The 20,529-nt window shown below is 46.8% G+C and overlaps 1 protein-coding gene across 1 annotated transcript in view; it reads left to right on the top strand.

Annotated features, from left to right (window-relative positions):
- Cux1 (cut like homeobox 1) overlaps positions 1-20,529 on the top strand; it is a 305,159-nt gene that overhangs the window by 215,107 nt on the left and 69,523 nt on the right. The window contains 1 exon segment of the mRNA XM_028894394.2: positions 17,753-17,801. Within this exon segment, the coding sequence (XP_028750227.1) occupies positions 17,753-17,801 (49 nt within the window).

Below are 20,529 nucleotides of genomic sequence, written 5' to 3'. Positions count from 1 at the left end.
TGTGGAGGTCAGAGGACACCTTGTAGGAGCCAGTTCTCTCCCACCATGTGAGTCTGGGGATGGCTCTCAGGTCACCAGGCTTTGCAGAAAAGCACTTTCATCTGCCGAGCCCTCTACCCAGCCCCAGGCTTCTTATTTCAGTTTTCCCCTGCAGTGGGCCTGAGTGGACAAGGAGGGCCGTGGAACGCCAGGCAGGATTAAGTTGTGATGCAATGCTACACTCCTTCCAGCTGAGGTTCGAAGCTGGGGATGTGGCTCAGCTGGGATAGTCCTTGCCCAGCTAGCATGTGTGAAGCCCTGGGTTTAGTCACCAGCACTCAGGAGGCAAAGACAAGAAGATCACAAGTTAGAAGTCATCCTGAGCTAATAGCAACTTGGAGGCCAGCCTGTGCTACATGAAATCCAGTCTCAGAAAACTAAAACATCAATCTCTTAGGAAAGATGGGTATAGCTTAGTAATAGAGTGCACGCCCAATATGTTTAAGCTCTGGATTCAGTTCCCTCTCATACTGGGGAGAGAAGAGGGAGAGGAACAAATCCTAAGGTAAACATACTGTTTCCATAGCTAATGTTCCTCGGAGTCACTCCAGAACTTTCCCGAAGCTTCTGCATGTTGTACCCTCGCCTCTGCTTGTTTTCGGGAAAAGACGTTACACATGCAAACACTTCCACAGTGCGCTACAAAAGCAGCACTGAGGAAGGAATACTCGGATTCATTTCAAAGCACGTTCTTTGTACCGTGTGTGACCAGCGTGTATCATACCCTACAGCGTGCTCTGAGAAAGACAAGACTTCCTGTCAGTCAGTTCAGCTGATTGCTCAGAGAAGCCAAACCCTGATTTGCAGGCATGGGGACCTCTGTGCTCCAGCAGAGAGAGGACAAGGAGGCAGAAATTGAAAGAGGAAGCCAGAGGTTCCCAGTATGACTGTCCCATGGGAAGTATGACCGGCATGCTGGTGAGCAGAGGTGGCAGCAGCCTGTGTGCAGATGCTTCTGGACATGGTGGATTCTCAAATGTCACCACACTTGCTGTTTGTGGCCGTCATTGAGAAGGCCCATACTATGTGAAATTAACTGTATGAATGAGGCATGGCCAGACAGCACTCAATCAGGCTCCTGGTCGAAGTGAAGCGCTGTTTTGCACAGGACCTCACAGTTCTCTGGGGCATGGGTGTGCCTCCATTGTAGAGCACTTGCCTAGAAACTCCCAGTGAGGGGCTGGGGGCATCACTTGGCAAGAGAGTGATTGCCTAGCACGCACAAGGCCTTGGTTTCATCCTCAGCACCAGAAAGGAATAATGTCCCTTCTGAGGCTGCCTCTATAATGGCCTTGTTAACCTGTGTGAGGGAGGGCTAATGATGGCAGCAGGTTTCTGTGAAACGTTCAGTGTCTTTCTGGCAAAGCCTATTGTTTATGGTCTTGCCATCATTTTCTTTATAGTTCTACATGAATGACTCTGGAAATTAGGCTGGGCCAGACCATCTGACCGAGAATCACATGGCTATTATGAGCTGTCATGTTACACAAACATCACTTCCTTTGACTCTTCAATTTTTTTTATATGTGTGGTATTCTACCTGTATGTATGTCTGTGTGCCACATGCATGCCTGGTGCCCAAAGAGGACAGTAAGGGACATCAAATCCTCCACAACTAGAGTTATAAACAGTTGTTAGCTTCCCTGTGTGTACTGGGAACCGAGCCTGGGTCACCTGGAAGAGCAAGCCGTGCTTTTTTCACTCCTGAGCTGTCCCTCCAGCTGCCGTCCCTCCATTTTATTTATCGGTGGTGCTTTGAGACAGGGTCTCACTCAGTAGCCTTGGCTAGCCTGGAACTCACTGTGTAGACCAGGTCTTGAACTCATGAAGATCCACCGACCTCTGCCTCCTAAATGCTAGGATTAAAGACATACATACAATGAACATTCTAGCTTTTTGGGGGGTGGCAGGAGAACATCTCATTCTATATCCCAGGCTGGCCCTGAATTATGAATTATGTAGCCAAGGCTGGCCATGATCCTCCGTATATTTATGGATCTCCCAGTAAATCTGGAGAGACGGAAAGGAGATGCCCTGAAGCCTTGGGGCATTCTCTCCCCGTCACTCTAAGACTGTAACTGTTCTCCATCTTTCTAAGGAATCGTCAGTTTCCAGTGTAGTTGCTGCAGTTATCCTGGTTGGATTAATTTCCCTAAAAACAGAAAAGCAAGTCCTGTGTGATTTTGAGGGTATGGACTTGAATAGTTCAGTCAGACCTGGAGAGAACCGCCAGCTTTCTCCCATTGTCTTATTTCCAGAGGCGTTGGTGCATTTGGTAGAATTCCTGGCGTTTTCCATCCTGTGTAAGGGTTCTGCTTCACATCTAAAACTCAGTGGCAGGGGGGGGGGGGGGTCCAGGGCCTGGCTGTTTCAGTCTCCTGGCTGGGACTAGAATGAAGAGGTTGGCTTCCTGTGTCCAAACCCAGTAGATACTTGCTTATTGGTGTGTGTGTCTGTGTGTGTGTCCAAGCCCATGCCTGTGTATACACATGCACATATATGAGTGCACGTAGAGGTTAGAAAATACCCTGTCTGTCTGTCTGTCCTCAGGGCACCCCTCCGCCCTGTTTTACTGGAACTCGCCAAGTAAGCTAGCTGTCTGGCCAGCAAGCCTGTGGGAGCAGCCTCTGTCTGCCTCCCACTGCTAGGAATACAAGTGTGCTCCACCATGCCCAGCTCTTTCCTATCATGGGTTCTGGGTATTAAACTCGGTCCTCATATTTGAACAGCAAGCTCTTTACCAACTGAGCCATCTCACCAGCCCTTGCACGCTACATTTTGAAATTTGAATTAGTTGCCATTCTGGTACTGTACTATGACGACCAAAAGTTTCAAGTTCAAACCATCTCAGAGCCGTTAACACCTTAATAAACTTGACCCTTAAGATTAACTGTGGAAACCAGACAGTGCACACCTTTAATCCGAGCATTCTGGAGACAGAGGTTAATGGATCTCTGTGAGTTCAAGACCAGCTTGGTCTACACAGTGAGTTCCAGAATGGCCAGGGATACATAGAGACCCTATCTTTAAAGCCATTTACTTCATTAATAACTATTAATATGGGGAGGCCCAGCCTAGTGTGAATGGTGTCACCCCTGGGCAGGTAGTTGTAAAAGGAAGCAGGCTAAGCAAGCCAGTCCGCGATGTTCCTCAGTGGCTTCTGCTTTCAGTTCTTGCCTCCAGGTTCCGGCCTTGGCTTTCCTCATAATGAACTGTAAGCTGTAAGATGACATAAAACCTTTCCTTGCCAAGTTTCTCTTGGTCATAGTATTTATCACAGTAACAGAGAAGCAAATGAATACAGTCCAGTAACCCCATGGAGACTGTAATTTAGTGTAGAAAGGCCACATTTGTGCAGGACCCATTTTGAAGTGTGAAGAACTCATTCAGTATGTGGACCCTTCCTACCTGACCGTGACTCTGGCTCTGCAGTGGCAGGAATATGTGCAGAAGACCCAGTAGCATCCAGGGGAGCTCCAAATGCATCTGTCTAGGAGAACTTGGGGCTCTGGGCTGCTTACACCAATAAAGAGAGATACCAGACAGTTGGATACCCACCAAGGACAAGAGGGGCCCTCGTTCTAAGACAGCTTGTAAGAAACTGTAGACACATGCACGTGTGTTCATGCATGTGGAGGCAGAGGACTACCTCAGTTGTTCCGCGGGAACCATCCACATTGGTTTTTGAGACAGGGTCTCCCCAGTGGCCTGGAACTCGCCAGCAAGCCCCAGGAATCCACCTGTCTCCATCTGGCCAGCCCTCATATGCCACCAAACTCAGGTGCTCGCAGGACGAGTGCTCATCTGGAGGGACCATCTCTGTCTCACTTACACTTTAGGAAGCAGAAGGAAATGTTTCCTGTAGGAAAGCCAGAGCAAGCCAGATAATTGAGCTCATTGTTTTCCTTCACGGCTTGTTTGCCCTTTCATTCTCTTCCTAAGGTGCTGGATGTTGAGGAATGTCTCCATTTGCCAGAAGACAGTGGGGTGTCTCCTATTTCCCCGCCAGACCGCTAGTCCTGAAGCGAGCCTGCAGAATGAATTTTTAATGCTGAGCGCTATGGCATCGCTCTTGCAGGCAGCCACATTGCTCTCCTGGGTCTACAGATTTAATGCTCCGATGAGCAGAGAGAGGACTGGGGGCGCTCAACACAGTGAGAATTAACCCCCAACAGCCACACTGGTGCCCTCTCTATCCAGAAAGCTAACCCGACGGAGTCAGGAGGGAAAATTAAAACTCTGTCGTGCTGGAATGTTCTCCAAACAGCCTGGAGCACGAAGCAGGGCACGGTCTCACAATTTCATCAGATAGTGTGTATTTTTACCTTTTCACTTTTTTTTTAAACCACGACCATTCTTACTTGGATGTATTTCTGTGATCTTTCCACCCTTAAAAAAGCTTTACGATCTGTAAGGTTTGCAGAATATACATACACTGGAGACTCTCCAGTTTCTATGAAAAGCCCAAATGGAATCAGAAGTGCAGAACTGGTCGCTAACAATGGAAGGGACCATTCGTATTCAGTGGCTAACTCTGGTTTGGACCATATGGCTGATGTTATTTTTCCCCTCCGTAGCTTTCTTAGTTTTGAAGTTTTCGAAATTAAGAAGAACAAGTTGTACATAAAAATTGTTGAAGCTTAAATAAGTTGTAGAGAGCGGAATCTTCAGCAAACAGTAGAACAAATGGCTGAGTGTGTAGATAATAAGCTAGGTCTGTGCTCTACGCCAGTTAAAGCCTAGATGTCTTAAATATATACATGAAAAACCACAAGGGAGATTTTAGGTGGGATTTATATAATAAGGGAGTGGAAGAGACCTTTTTTAAGCATGATGCCAAAAGTAGAAAACCTATGGGATATTCAGAGATGTCTGGAGGTGGACGGTGGATGGGATGGATGGAAGAGTGATATGTGGATGGATAAAACACTCACAGTGTGTAAGTAGGAAAATGGTTAATATACATTTCTTACAGAGCCATAACGAAGTGCTAGAGGCCCGTGGAGTGGATGTACAGATGGGAGGAAGGGATGATGGACACATGGGTGAGATGTGTGGGTAGAGGGCATGAATGAATGGAGTGAATGGTTGATAGACATGGATAAACTATTTACAATTTATAAAGCAGATAAAGGTTAGCATATATTTCATACAAAGCAATAAAAAGCCTATAGGTAGGTGAATTAGATAGATAAATGAGGGGATGGATGGATGGATGGATGAAAATGGGATGAATGAGTTGGATAGATAGGCAGATAGGTGAATGATGGAATAGGGTGAATATATGGATCAGTGCACAGATAAATTGATGAGTGAAAGGTAAATGGATGAATAAAAATATTTACAATGTATATATCCTACAAAGCAATAGCAAAATGTGTAATACCCAGAAGAGAAAGTTTTCTTCTGTTCTCTCCTGGGTCACATTTTTCCATTTCCATAGCATCCCTCTTGCCCTTCTGTGTGTGATTTGTGTCCCCTCCCACTAGAGACGCATGATTTCCCTTCATTGCAGGAACCTAGGGTCCTGCTTGACTCTGCTGCCCTCCTACCTAATCTACATCAGTCCCTCGTCCACAGCTCTCTTCATTTCTCATTTCTTAGCTCCACTGTTACCACCATAATCTGGGCTCTTTCCTCACTCAGAGTCACTTCTAGAGCATATCACTTGTCTCTCTGCTGCCATGTTCTCCCTAGATGAGTCTACCTTCCAAGAGTCTGCTAAAAGTGTGCAAAACCTATAGTCCTGTTCCGAGCCACCCTTGGTAAAGATCCTCCCCTTGCTTGCTTTCCTGCCTCCAAGAACAAGGCCCAGATCACAGTGCAGTTGCCTTAACAGCTCCATCCCATGCCAAAGCCATTCCCCACAGAACCCATGCCCTTCCACACCTGTGTGTTCTAATCCCAGCTCAGGCTATGCTCAGCGTCGTCCCCCTACTCACTTAGCATGGGGGTCTGTGGAGAGAATTCAGGGAGATCTGAATCTGGACCCAGAAGTAGTACATCTTTATGATTGTCAGTGTGTGGTGTAGCGATTTCCTCCCATTGTGAAGGAGTCAACAAACCAGGCTAATTTCAGATGTGGCGCCTGCCTTGTCTGTCGACACTAATGCTGTTTTCACATCACTTCAGTTATCACAGACACTTCTGGTGCTCAGCACTATAATGATCTGCCACTAGTGTTGTTTAGCGTCCCACTAAAGGACACCTTGCTATAGCACAAATTTGAGTTTCTTTTAACATTATATTAACTGTTCTTGGAAGTAATTGTTACTCTTAGTAAATATATATATTTAAGACAGTCTAGGGCTGGAGCTGTGACTCAGTGGGTAGAGTGCACACCTAACATGTATGGAGCCGTTGCTTCAACCCCTCTATTGTATAAGTTGGACGTGTAGTACATGCATTTAATTCTAGCACTAGCACTCAGTTCAAGGTCATCCTTGCCTCTGTAACAAGTTAGCCTACCCTACATGAGACCCTGTCTTTAAATTAGTTTTTAAAAATCATGTTTGAATGAGATGTGACATTGCACTTGTGAGCTCCAGGCCTGTACTTACAGATATGTAGCACCAAACCCAACTTACCGTATTAGAACCCAGTTTGTCTAATATTCTGCATGGTACAAATCAGACATAAAAAAAATCACTTGTCTCAAGCCCAGCAGTGTTAGTGCATGCCTTTAATCCCAGCACTCAGGAGGCCGAACTCTATGAGTTTCAAGGCCAGCCTGCTCTACAAAGAGGATTCCAGGACAACCTGGTCTACACAGAGAAACCCTGTCTTGAAAAAATTCAAAAAAGAAAAGGGTGAGGGGTAAGAAGAATAATTACATGTCTCTGACTTCTGCCTATAATTTCACTCTATCTGCCTAAATCTTTTTTGGGGCGCAGGGTTTCAAGACAGGGTTTCTCTGTGTAGTTTTGGTGCCTGCCCTGGATCTCTCTCTGTAGACCAGGCTGGCCTCGAACTCACAGAGATCCACCTGCCTCTGCCTCCTGAGTCCTGGGATTAAAGGCGTGCGCCACCATAGCCAGCGCTGCCTAAATCTTCATCCTGCTAAGTTGCATACACTCTTTAACCTCCATGTCTGAACACTGTCTTACTGTCTCCTTTGGATTCTAGTTGTTGTTTTCAGGCCTTTACTATTTGCTCACCTAATTTTTACAGTATGCCTCCTGTCATTTTATCAAGTTTTATAAATTAACTCAGGCAGTAAATTTAGCCTTATTTATATTTAATGTGCCTGCAAATATAGAATGTCATCATTATTCTTTCTCTATACCAGCATTTTGTAATTTGATTTTTGTAGATAGAACATAAGCCTCAGTGTTTTAATTCCCCCATTTTAATAATTATACCCCAATTGTAGATCATTTATTTCATTTTCCAGATATTTACAGTTGGCATATGGGAGTTTATTTTCCTGTCTTTAAAACAACAAACAGGGCTGGAGAGGTGGCTCAGAGGTTAAGAGCACTGACTGCTCTTCCAGAGGTCCTGAGTTCAATTCCCAGCACCCACATGGTGGCTCACAACCATCTGTAATGAGATCTGGCGTCCTCTTCTGCCCTGCAAGGGATACATGCTGTATACATAATAAATAAATAAATCTTTAAAACAACAAACAAAACAAAACAAAACGACGCTTTGCTAGACTCAATTGCTTGGCAACCATATTACCCATAGGTAGTGGCTTTTTCAAACCTTTTGTGACCACAGGAACAGGAGGTATTTTGTTTTGAAACAATTTTCATGTAGCCCAGGCTAGACTCTAACTTGCTCTATAGCTAAGAATGACTCCTGGTAACTTCCTGTTGTATTCCAGAAAGAGGTACAGCATTAGCTCAGCATCTGAGTGCTCAGGTCTTCTCTTACTGAGCTCACTTTCAGTGAGTCCGTCTGAGACGTTGGAAAGTGGTGTGCTCCAGTGTTCTATATTCCACACAGCATGGTAATCACAGGCCATGTCCAGAGAGCAGCAGATTATACATGACTGTGGGTTCCATTGTACCTCGTGGTTTCTCGTGCCTAGTAAACAACGGCGACAAATAAATAACATTGAGACCCACCTTTTCTAGAACATTTGTTCTGAACCTGTGGCTTCCTACCAATGAATTCTCACAAGTTATTTGGATTTTCCAGCTTTAGGGGTGGGGGGCACTGTTTTGGTTTGAGAAAGGGCGTTGGGTAGTCCAAGCTAGATTCCAGCAAGCTATGTAGTGATGCTGGCCTTGAACACAGGTCTGCCTGCCTTCACTTTCCTAATGCTGGCATTACAGGCGTGCCCTACCGCACAAGGCCATTTCCAGCCATCTGCTGTTTAGCAGAAAAAATCACCACCTTTGCCTAAAATGTGGGAGTAGATCCCAGGAGGTCACCTACACTGACCATGCTCTTGTCATTGTATTGTTTTCAACACACCACTTTTTTCTTTCCCTAAACTCAGAAATCTGTCGTCTGGGTATCCAGGATCCTCCTTTAATTGTCTTTTTAAAAATGATTGAATTCAATGTCCTGTCCAGAGCAGCAGTGACATTGTAGAGAGATGATCAAAAGCATAAGCTAGGGGCTGGCGAAAAGGCTCAGCAGGTAAAGGTGCTTGCTCTGCAAGCCTGGTTATCTGAGTTCGATCCCCAGAATGCATATAAAGGTGGAAGGGGAGAATCAGCTCCCCAGAATTCTCCTCTAACCTCCACATTCATGCCTTGGGACATGCACAATACGGTCTCACACATACATTCAATATAATAATAATAGTTGGAATAGTAAAAATAAAAAGTTCAAACAAAAAACAGGCTGTAAGACAAATGATTTGACCCTAATCCTGTCCCATGAAGAAATTCCATCAACCAGAATTAGCCAGCCATGAAGGAAAGCCAGCAGCATATGACTTGCCCATTAAGATTCCCTTCCAAAGGCCAGGCACGGTCGCGCACACCTTTAGACCTAGCACTTGGGAGGCAGAGGCAGGCAGATCTCTGAGTTTGAGGCTAGCCTGGTCTACAGAGAAAGTTCCAGGACAGCCAGGGCTACACAGAGAAACCCTGTCTCAAAAAAGTGTGTGTGTGTGTGTGTGTTTTTTTTTTGTTGTGTGTGTGTTTTATAAGAATAAATTTTAAGGGGCTGGAGAGATGGCTCAGAGGTTAAGAGCACCGACTGCTCTTCCAGAGGTTCTGAGTTCAATTCCCAGCACCCACATGGTGGCTCACAACCATCTGTAATGAGATCTGGCACCCTCTTCTGTATAGATAATAAATAAATAAAAATTAAAAAAAAAAAAAAAGAAGAAGAAATTTTAAAAGAGAGGGTTAAAAGTGCTTTGTCACACAGCGTTCAATCCCCAGAACCTGGGTATGGGTGGAAGGAGAAAACTGACTCCTGAAAGTCTTCTGACCTCCATATGCAATGGTATGGCATGCCATGCACGTGCACACACACCATAATAAATGATAATTGAAACTAAAAACGTGCTTCCTTTGAGAAAGGAATAAGGATATAGACATACATACACATTATACATATGCATATACATGCAGACACACACATACCCCTTCTAACAGTAATCTGTGTAGGGAAGATTGTGTTGTTTTACCGTTCTCATCATGTCTACTTCCACAAATTATTTAAAGTAGTTGTAAGAAAAGACCCAAAACAATAAGGCTCTGAGAGTGGAGTCTGCGTAAAGGGGGAAGATGACTTCTTAAGACTCGATTTGTACAAAAAGCTCTATCATTTAACAACCTGGCAGCCGGGCCGTTTCCCTGCACACGGCACTTTATTGTTTGGGTGTTTTTTACAAGCACAGAATTGCTACAATGCCCTGATTTACTGTTTGCTTGACTCCAAGGGAAAACTTTATATTGCAATTAACCTTTCTATTTTTTCCTTCCATCGGAGTATTGTGGACTTCCTCTGTGGTATTTTAGTGATTAGACAGGATGGAGGGCATCCTTAAAGATGGGAGGCCAAATCCGATGAGGTCAGACTGGAGGGAAAGGATGGTCTGCGTGGGGCCAGCGAGTCTGGCCCGGCCAAACTGTTAGTCTGACACTTCACAAGTAGGCTGGGAACCTCTGAATTATTCATTTTTAAGTTACCCTAAAAGGACACATGTGCGATGATGCTCCGGTGCAGACTTCAGTACCAGCTAGAGGAAGAGGAAGGAGTTGTCTTTTCCCACAAATGTCCTGCAGCCTTCCAGACTGGCTTGTGCAGTTCTGCTTCCCAGCCCTTCACCTCGGGGTGAAGAACACCATCACATAACTTAAGTGCAGGGCCGTGGGGGTGGTGGGGAAGTGAAGCCACAGGTGAGCTAAGTATGGAATTTTTAGACTCATGAAAGGCGTCTGGGAGAAGGAGCCAAGAAGTAGACTTGGGCAGAGGTGTGGGGGCCAGGGCAGCGGGGCAGGGGCCTGAGAATGATAACCAGTTGTTTTTGTTGTTGTTTGGTTTTTTTCTTAGCTTCTGCCACCCACCCTGTTCTTACCAGTTCCCACGCCAGCATAGCACTTAGGGGAGAAGGAGGTAATTAGAGGGCCCTTGCATCTTGGAGTAAGAGCAGTGTTCATCATAGACCCTGTGGCTCCCTGTGCCCTTGTCTGAGTCATCACTGCTTCTGCCCTGGGCCTGTTTCCTTACCTGTTTATAGACCAAGGTGGAGGTTCCATACAGTGCAGAAAATGCTCAGGAAGAGGGTACCAGGCCGTCAGCCACAGGGATTTTCTCATGAGCTTGCCCTGCACCTGTTGACCAGGTTAGTGCCACACAGTAGGACAGTCCTTCCAAATAAAAGGCTGGGCTATGACACACGCCCTTAGGAGGCAGAGGCAGGTGATCTCTATGAGTTTTGAGGTCAGCCTGGTCTACAGAGCTAGTTCTAGGACAGCCTAGGCTACATAAACTGTGTCTTGAAAAACAAACAAAAAAAGTACTTCATGAGCAGCTACAAACCACACAATGGGAGTACTTAGATTAGGTTAGCAGCAACGTCACCAGAACAAAGCAAAGGACTGTACGGTGCATATTGAAGGAGCCTATTCAAAACTTTGATTGTAGACACCTGGGCATGGTGGTAGATGCCTGTAATCCCAGCATTTAGAGTGCAGGCAGGAGAATCAGGATCTCAAGGTCAAGTTCAAGGCCAGCCTGTGCTGCATGAGACCCTGTAGTTCAAAAATAAAAACTGGTGGAAAAGTGAAATTAATGTTGTAAAAGGAGCACGTGTGTCCCCGAGGCGTTCTGCGGCCATCCATCCAGCCCTGCTGCAGAATCTGGGCATCTCAGGCGTTGGACTCCAGAGCGGTAAACTCACAGGGCAGCTGTGCCTCCAGCAGCGGGGGTGCCTGGGGGGCTGAGGTGGACCGTACAGTTCAAAGGGACGCGGTGTTGAAGACAGGAAAGACCCACAGAGCGAGAGGGTGCCAGGGAGCCAAGCCATGGGCCAGTGTGTAAGCAGGCACCCGTGGATGGGGGTGTTCTCGTCACAGTGTCTCTTCTTTGATCTGTCGGAGAGCAGGAGAGACCTGAGAAACAATTCTTGTGAGACAGCGAGCTAGCTCAGCGGCCTCTGCCAACCCGATGACCTGAGTTCAAATCCCTAGACCCTACATGACAGAGAACCAGCTCCCACAATTGTCCTCCTGTGTGCACATACACAGTCAAATGTAATAAATGCTTTAAGTTTTTGTTATTTCATGTCTGTCCTACACACACCAAAGTCTGTGTAAGGACGCCAGTCGACAACATCTGAGAGTTGGTTCTCTCTGCACCATGTGGGTCCTGGGGACAGGACTCGAGTTGTCAAAGTTGGCAGCAGATGCTGAGCCAGCTAAGAGAATGTTTTTATAACTTCATCCACTCAGATGACAAAAGAATCCAAAGGCCATGCCCATGTATAACTATTTATATAAAAATACTAAATAAAGTATTAGCGAACAGACCTGAGAGCTCATTAAACGCCTGATACACCACAGCCAAAGGGGAACAAGTGACAGATAGTATAATTTACCATATTCTCAGGTCAGAGGAGAAAATCCATTTCATTAGCTACATAAATGCTTAAGAGGTACTTAAAGGAATCAATACCCATCTTTTATTAAAAAGTCATAATAAAGTAAGAGATGGATATTTTATTAACAAAATCTAAACGTATATATTTAAAGCAAAAAAAAAAAAAAAAACAGCAATATGGTGACTTGTGAAATAGTCGGTGAGTTAACACTTGAAATCCACACCAAGCAAGGATGATTCCCCCTTGTTGTCTTAGTTAGGGTCACTATTGATGTGATGAGATATCATGACCATAAGCAACTTGGGGAGGAAAAGCTTTATTTGGCTTATATGTCCTGAATCACAGTCCATTGAGAGAGGCAGGAGCTGATGCAGAGGCCATGGAGGGTGCTGCTCACTGGCTTGCTCCTCGTGGTTTGCTCAGCCTGCTGTCGTGTAGAACCCAGGACCACCAGCCCAGGGATGGCACCACCACAACGGATTACTCCACACACACATCACTAATAAAGAAAGTGCCATTCAGGCTTGTTTATAGCCAGATCCTACAGAGGCAATATTTCAATTGAGACTCCCTCCCTTCAGATGACTGACTATAGCTTAAGTTAAAAAAAAAATTAGTCAGCATCGTGTATGGAATGTTGTGTGTGTGTTGGGGGGGGGGGCGGGGTTAATAACACACTTGAATGTTTACAAGTGACCAGATTCCAACCACCTTTTGTTTTTCTGAGACAGGCTCTCCCTTTTTCTTGGAGCTTCCACTTGAGCTCAGCTAGATGGACAGTGTGTCCCAGGATCTGCCTGTCTCTGCCTCTCCATTGGTGGATTACAAGCACCTGCTGCCATGTCCAGCCTTTGTTATGTGGGTTCTGAGGGTTCCACTCAGGGCCTCAGGCATGCGAGGCACGCGGGGTACCAACCAAGCTACCTTCCCAGCCCCGTTTCCCAGATAAGGAAGGGGGGCCATTACAGTGACACCCGAAGTTTCTTTGCTCTCCTCATGTGCAGGCAAGGGCTTAGGATCCTGTGAAAGGCCACAGGAGCCATAGAAAGGCTGTCCCCGAACTGACCAGGCCACCCTACATACCTGCAAGGTAACACCTCCTCTGTCGAGCTGACTCCTCGTGGGGACTCAGACCCACCCCACCTCCTGATTGACATCCTGGTTGACTCAATGAAGCTTATTGATTGTCTTGAGACAAAATATCTGACCACGGCACCTTGCGTCCTCAGTCAGAGCAGAGAGAGCACTGCTGCCCGCTCTCTCCCTTTCATTCAGTCCAGCCCCAGCCCATGGGGTGGCCTTGCTCATGTTCTCCCTACCTCCCTTACCCTAATCTCAGCAGCCCCTCACAGACGCGCCAGAGGCCTTTCTCCCCAGTGCGTCCGGACCTTGTTAACTGACAGTATTGACCATCACAAGCAGCTTCCCCACTGCAGACTGCCCTGCCCTTCCCAGATAGATCTTCTCTTTGTGCCCGGCTAAAAGAGGGGACCTCCGCCCTTTGCAGGGAGGACAGTCCCCATCACAGCGCACCTTTCCTCAGAGCCAGACTCCATCCACCCCTGACCAACCTGTCCTTTCTGAACTTGGACTCCAGCCCTGGCCTGCCTGTCTTGAGTGTCTCAAATTTTTAAATGACAAAATGATAGTAATAATAATTAGGGCTAGTGAGATGGCTCAGCAGGTAAAGGTGCTTGTTGCAAGCCTGAGGACCTGAGTTTGATCCCTGGGACCCACACAGTGAGAGGACAGACCCCTGCAATTTGTCCTCTGGCTTTGACATGCATAAACATACACATACATACATACATATAAAAATCAACATATATAAACAATAATTAAAGTAAAATTCTGTAGCGTATGCATAGAATGTTCTCCAAGTCACCATACATAATTTTTAATAGATAATACGATGTATGCTCTGTAAAATAGTTTTTACACTATATTGCTCATTATCAAATGAGGATCAAACTTGAGGCCCACTTGAGGTTGATAAAGACATGGAACATCTGTGCAGCAGTTTGCCGAATCCGCAGAAGTGGAACCTAAGGACATGGAGAACTGAGCACACTGTTTTCCTGGCGTCACTGATGGCTAAGACGATGAAATATGCAGCAGCCTGGCGCTGGGCCGGATGTTGCTAGCACTCAGGAGGTTTGTGCGAAAGGAAATCCACGGTGTCTGGCATGGGTATAATTTCCTTTCCATCAACCTTGACTGTGTCCTTTGAAGTTTGTCATAAAAATGGTATGTTAGCCCAGAGAATACCCTGAAATGATGTGCAGGGAAACAGCTGAGTGAACTATATATATTCTGGCCTGATGAAATGACCCCATGCTTGAAGTCAGGGAAGAGCATAAAACAGCGCAGGTTAATAGACAGTGGGTGCGGTGTTGTCGGTTCACGAAAAGGTGAGAGGAGGAGGAGGGTTTGTGATAAACTGTGCTGAGCAAACAGTCTGTCGTATTACAGACTTTGAAATATAACAGACTTTAGACAAATGTCAATCTCACAGTCTTCAGGAACTTTGAAATGGGAAGAATGGCCAGGCATGATGTAATCCCAGCACTCAGGTAGTCAGGAGGATTGCAGCCTCTCGGGCCATGAGACCCTGGCTCAAAACAAATCAAAAAATTAGTGCCCTTTACAGCCAGATACGATTATGCACACTTGTAATCCCAAAGGCTGAAGCAGGAGGATTCCTGCAATCCTGGGACTACATAATGAATACTAGGCCGGGAAGGGCTATATTGCAGTACCATGTCCTGGTTAAGTAGCAGATGAGACTCTCGGCTCCTGAACATTTCCTCTGTACTGACTAAGGACAGGTGATCTGGGGGGCTTGGTTTGGTTGGCAGATGAGGTGCAGCGGGACACTTGAGAAGGTGTGTCCTACTTTGCTCTGCTGGTGCTGGGATAAAACACTCGCTACCCAAAGCAGATCGGGAGGAAAGGGTGTATGTGGCTTCCACTTCCACAGCACCGTCCATTGCTGAGGGGCGGGCATCAAGGCAAGAACTGAAAAAGAGAACATGAAAGGAACTCAGCCAGCTTCCTTATTTATACAAGCCAGGATCACCTGGGGGAGCACCACCCACAGTGGGCTGGACCCTCCCACGCCAGTTATTAATCAAGAAAATACTCATTTTAATTATTAAAATTATTATTAATCAAGCCCTCCAGCCTTGCCTATAGGCCAGTTCCTCAATTGAGGTTCCCTTTCCCAGGTGACTGGTTTGTGTCTAGTTGACAAGAAGTAACCAGCACAGGGTGGGTCAACCCAGGGGAGCAGTGCTTCAAGGTAGGACATACTGGGCTGGTCCGGCTGTGCTTTCCATCCTCCAGAACTCAAGATTGCCTTGAAACTCCCAGCTAGTGCTGCGCAGCATGGTGGAGCAGACCTGCCATCCAAGCAGGAGACCCTGCCTTAAGTACTTTACTTGTAACTGGTTGTGTTTACTCTCTTCGACCTACAGAATGGGGTGAAGGCTTATGTGTAGTCTTTTAAAGTAATCCTCTGTGGAAGGGCTGGGTTAGAGATTGTAGCTCATTTGGTGCTCTTGTCCAGCATGACACCACACACTGGGTTCCCTCCCCAGCACTACATAAACTGAATGTTCTGGCACACTTTTGTGATGTCAGCACTAGGGAGGTGGAGGCAGGAGGATTAGAAGTTCAAGGTTATCTTCAGCTAGACTGGGATATATCAGATCCTGAAACAGAAATGTAATAATAATAATAATAATAGACGAGGTGGTGGCGCACACCTGTAATCTCAACACTCAGGAGGCAGAGTCAGGTGGATCTCTGGGAGGCCAGCCTGATCTACAGAGGGAGTTCCAGGACAGCCAGAGCTGTTACACAGAGAAAGCCTGTCTCGAAAAATCAAAATAATAAATAATAATAATAATAATAATAATAATAATAATATAGACTTTGGGACAAGCCTTGTCCCCTCACTGTCTCCTGTTGTTTCTGGGAATGGTAGCCTCTCTGGGTCTGGGTGTCAGCACAGTCTTGAGGTTTGAGTAACTCTGCCCTACCACAGCAGAACAGTGGTGTTGATCTCCTCTGAAAGTCCAGGAAGCCATGAGTCTCTCACAGTGAAATGCACAGCTGTCATTATCACATTCATTATTTTGCTCAGTTCTGTGGTTGCTTAGCAACCAAAGTTAGACTGACCCACCAGTGGAACACTTGAAATTCACTTCCAGGGACTGCTTCAAACAGCAGAGAAAGTACCTTCCTGTTTAAATGGGACTAGGTGGCATTTTATTTTGTTTTTCAAAATTGCTTTACATTTGTTTGTTTGTTTGTTTACTTGTTTTGTGTATGTATGCACACACAGTTGCCACGGGCCTGTGTGGAGGTCAGAGGACAACTTGCAGAAGTCTTGTCTCTTCTACTGTGTGGTTTTCTGGGGATTAAACCACCAAGCCATCTCTAGTCCCAGCTCAAGACCAAAGACTAGGTTTCCATAAAGGATTTGAAATCTTTTCTTGCATTTCCTATTAGGAATCCTTGGGGCTCAGCAGTTAAGAATACTTGCTGCTCTTGCCGAGGACCCAGGTTCAATTCCCAGCATCTACATGGCAGCTCACAACCACCTGTAACTCCAGTTCCATAGAATCCAACACACTCTTCTGTCTCCTTGGGCACAAAGCACATATATGGTTCATTCACACACACACACACACACACACATACACACACACACACACACACACATACACAGGCGTGCATGCAAAACACCATGCACATAAAATAAAATAAATTTTTAAAAAAATTCTAATGAACATTTTTGGGAGTTTCACCATGTAGCCTAGGCTGGACTCAAACTCATCATCGTGCCTCATCCTTTTCAGTGCTGGAAGTAGAGATGTGCTCCACAATGCCTCCTACACCATTCACTGTTGAAGAAACACAGAGCCCCAAACAATCATCCCGAATCTATCTAAGTTCTGCTTCCCCATCCCAAGCCCCTGCCATAGGTGGGCTGAGCCTTTGGCCGCCTCACCAGGCCCAGTTTTATGGAGGCTGAGGATTGAACTCAGGGCTTCATGCATACCAGGCAAGCTCTCTACCAATTGAGCCACATCCAAAGACCTGCGTTTTACTCATTTTCGGCTCTGTCTGCCCAACAGAGGGGCTGTGGTTAAGAGGGGTTCTTAATCCCCTCCAGACACATGAATCTCAACAAAGTGAAGGGAGAGCCTGGTTTGGTGATACTCACCTGTAATTCTAGCACGTGAGAGGTGGGGGCAGGAGTTGGGAGTCAGCCTTGACTACACAGGCAGTTTGAGATCAACCTTGGCTACTGGAGACCCTATCTCAGGATAAGCTAGTTAATTAAGGTCTGATGAGGGTCTCGGTGTGACCCTTGGAGCCCACAGAAGAAGAGGAGAGCCAACTCTGAGGGCTGTCCTTGGCACTACGGCAGGGTAATACACACACAGTAATCGTAACAATGAGTAGTGACACAACTGTCAGGCATGCTGCCTGTGGCACGTCCACCTTGTCCCTTTGGCCACTGTGACCCCTACGGGTTGGTCTGGTCCTCCCCTCCCTAATGCCAGAGCTTCTGCTCGCCTTTGTGGACGTGGTCATTCTGCTTCAGTCGGAGCCAGAGAGCCTTCTCCCTCGGTCACTCCCTGCACCCGCCGAAGTGATGGCTAACCTCTCTCCCTCTTGCCTTCCCAGAGCTGATGAGATCGAGATGATCATGACTGACCTCGAACGAGCCAACCAGGTAAGCAGTTCAGACCTTCAATATAAAACACCGCAGCCCACCCATCCCGCTATCCTGGGAGACGCTCACTCCAGATGGGTTTCCATAGTGTCGTGAGAAGATACAATTACATCCGCAGCACTGTTCCTTGCAGAATCAGGTTCAACGCCAGTGTCTGAGACACAGATGCATAAGGGTGCTGCTTGTTTTTCTGATCCCGACTCCAGGGCATCCATTCCAGAATAGCCATGAATGAGGCCCAACACAAGATCGCAAACGTAGTAAAACCTTGTGAGATTGACTGATTGAGTTGCAGCTGTGCAGTTCCCAAGTGTGAACACTGAAGATAACAATGTCACCCCAATGTCAGAAGGTTGGGCATGTCTGATGCCTTGTCCTCCGGCATCCATGACACTATAGAAGAATTGTCATCTCCCTCTACTAGGTTCCAACTACTTGCTCTAGTGGAGCTCCCAGTGGACATCTCCCCTCAGCTGACACCAGTTATCAGACATACACCTCTCAGGAAATGCACAGCACAGTATCCCACAGAAGAGCCACATAGTATCAGATGACTCCAAGCACTCAGCTATCCATAAACCTTCTTCCACAGGCTCTGCAGGGCAGTAAAACATTTTACTTTCACACCTGGGCTGCTGGCCTCAAACTAGCCTTGGAACTGAGAAAGACCTTGAACCTCTGGTTCTCATGTTTCTGCCTTCCACACGCTAGAATGGCAAGCGTGCCCCGCCACCACGGGTGACTTCCGGGCTAGATATCAAACCCAGGGTTTCATGAGTGCTAGGCGAGCACTCTGCCGACCAGCTAAGCTGCACTCCAGGCCGGTCTCCATGGATCTGTACTTGGGGGAGAAATAGTTAGGGCAGAAATGAAGTTTCCGGGTCCAGAAGGACACGACCTGTGGCCTCTGCCCACTAATTTTACAGCGAGGTAGCCACAGCTGGCAAGTTTTAAAACTTGCTTTGGGCCCCCCACCCAGTGAGTTCAAGCCTCTGTGGAATGAAAAGCCTCCCAGACCCCTGCAGCCCCTCCTTACCCTGAGGCAAGGAGGAGCTCGTTGAGCACCTGTCCTTCACAGGCACTGGCCACCCAGACTTTCCCCAGCATTCAGGGAAAGGTGTCGTCCATTTTTGCCCTGGTAAAATTAACCTGAAGCAGCCGGGCGGTGGTGGCGCACGCCTTTAATCCCAGCACTCGGGAGGCAGAGGCAGGCGGATCTCTGTAAGTTCGAGGCCAGCCTGGGCTACCAAGTTAGTTCCAGGAAAGGCACAAAGCTACACAGAGAAACCCTGTCTTGAAAAACCAAAAAAAAAAAAAAAATTAACCTGAAGCCTAAGCAGGCAAACCTGCATGGGAGGGAAGGATGGAATGTGTGGCTGTTATTCCCTTAGGAGAACTGGGTTGGGGCAGTGGCTGGTGCTTGGGCCTTTCCTAAGGTCCTGGGCCAGGCCTGTAGGAGGCTTTCTGCGGAGCACGTGCCCCTGGCCACCTGAGGTCTCCTGGATAGTCTCAGCTACCCTAGTACTTGTCAGAATGGTTGTCCGTTCTGTAATGTTCCATATGCAGTCCACCTAAGCACACTACCGAACCCCATCACTTTATCCGCCCAGCCCCCGACTGAGGTCCACATGGTTTGGACTCTTCTTATAGAAATAGGGAAACCCAGTCAGCGCCTGGTCCATCACTGAGCTGGGACGAGAAACCCTGACGTCTTACTTAAGGTTGTCTTGGCACACTGGGGCATGGTTTGTTTCTGCCTTGGTTGGGGAGCTTTTGTTTTGTTTTGTTTTGTTTGTTTGTTTTTAGAGGCATTGTTTGCTTCTGTTTTGTTTGACTAGTGTGAACTTTGCGGGTGACAGCATTGTGTTACAGTATTAAAAGGGTAGGTGCTCTTGGTACAGCAACTGAGAAGGGAATATGGAAGCCCCAGAAGGTCGCCTGCCTGATGGGACAGGGGAGCGGGAGGGGAAAAAATGAAAGTTACCCGGTGGTGGTGATGGTGGTAGTGCACATCTTTAATCCCAGCACTCAGGAGGCAGAGGCAGGCGGATCTCTGTGAGGTTAAACCTTCCAGGATAAACAGGGCTATGCAGAAAAACCCTGTCTCGAAAGAAAAGAAAGAAAGAAAGAAAGACACAGAGAAGGGGGGAGGGAGGAAGGGAGTAAAGGAGGAAGGGAGGGAAGTCTACAGGGCAGACCCTGGAGTTGGCATTGGAGGAAAGCTAGGCTGTGTGGGCAGCAGCTTGGGAGCGGCCTTATGGGAAGGGCCCAGCAGGTTGGGGGGAGAGGGGCTTTATCCTGGGAACAGTGGGTATACTGGTAGGATGAAGATCCTGGATTTGTATTCAATTAAAAGAGCTCTGGGAGCTGTGGAGAGAGATAGTTCAGCCTTTAAGAGCACATAATGCTCATGGAGAGGACCCAAGTTTGGATCTTAGCACCTATGCTGGGCAGTTCCTGAGGATCAGGTAGTACCTACACTCACACCTTCACACACATCTTCTAGTTGTTTTGTTTTTTGAGATAGGGTTTCTCTGTGCAACAGCCCTAGCTGTCCTGGAACTCACTTTGTAGACCAGGCTGGCCTTGAACTCACGGAGATCTGCCTGCCTCTGCCTCCTGAGTGCTGGGATTAAAAATAAAAGAATTGTTAAAAAGAAATAAAGGAATCGCTGTAGATAAAACTACAATAAGGAGTGGGCATGGGAAAGCCGGAAGCCAGGGAAAC

The sequence above is a fragment of the Peromyscus leucopus genome, chromosome 23, assembly GCF_004664715.2.
Source record: "Peromyscus leucopus breed LL Stock chromosome 23, UCI_PerLeu_2.1, whole genome shotgun sequence".
Taxonomy (NCBI): domain Eukaryota; kingdom Metazoa; phylum Chordata; class Mammalia; order Rodentia; family Cricetidae; genus Peromyscus; species Peromyscus leucopus.
This window is presented reverse-complemented; position numbering and strand designations above follow the sequence as displayed.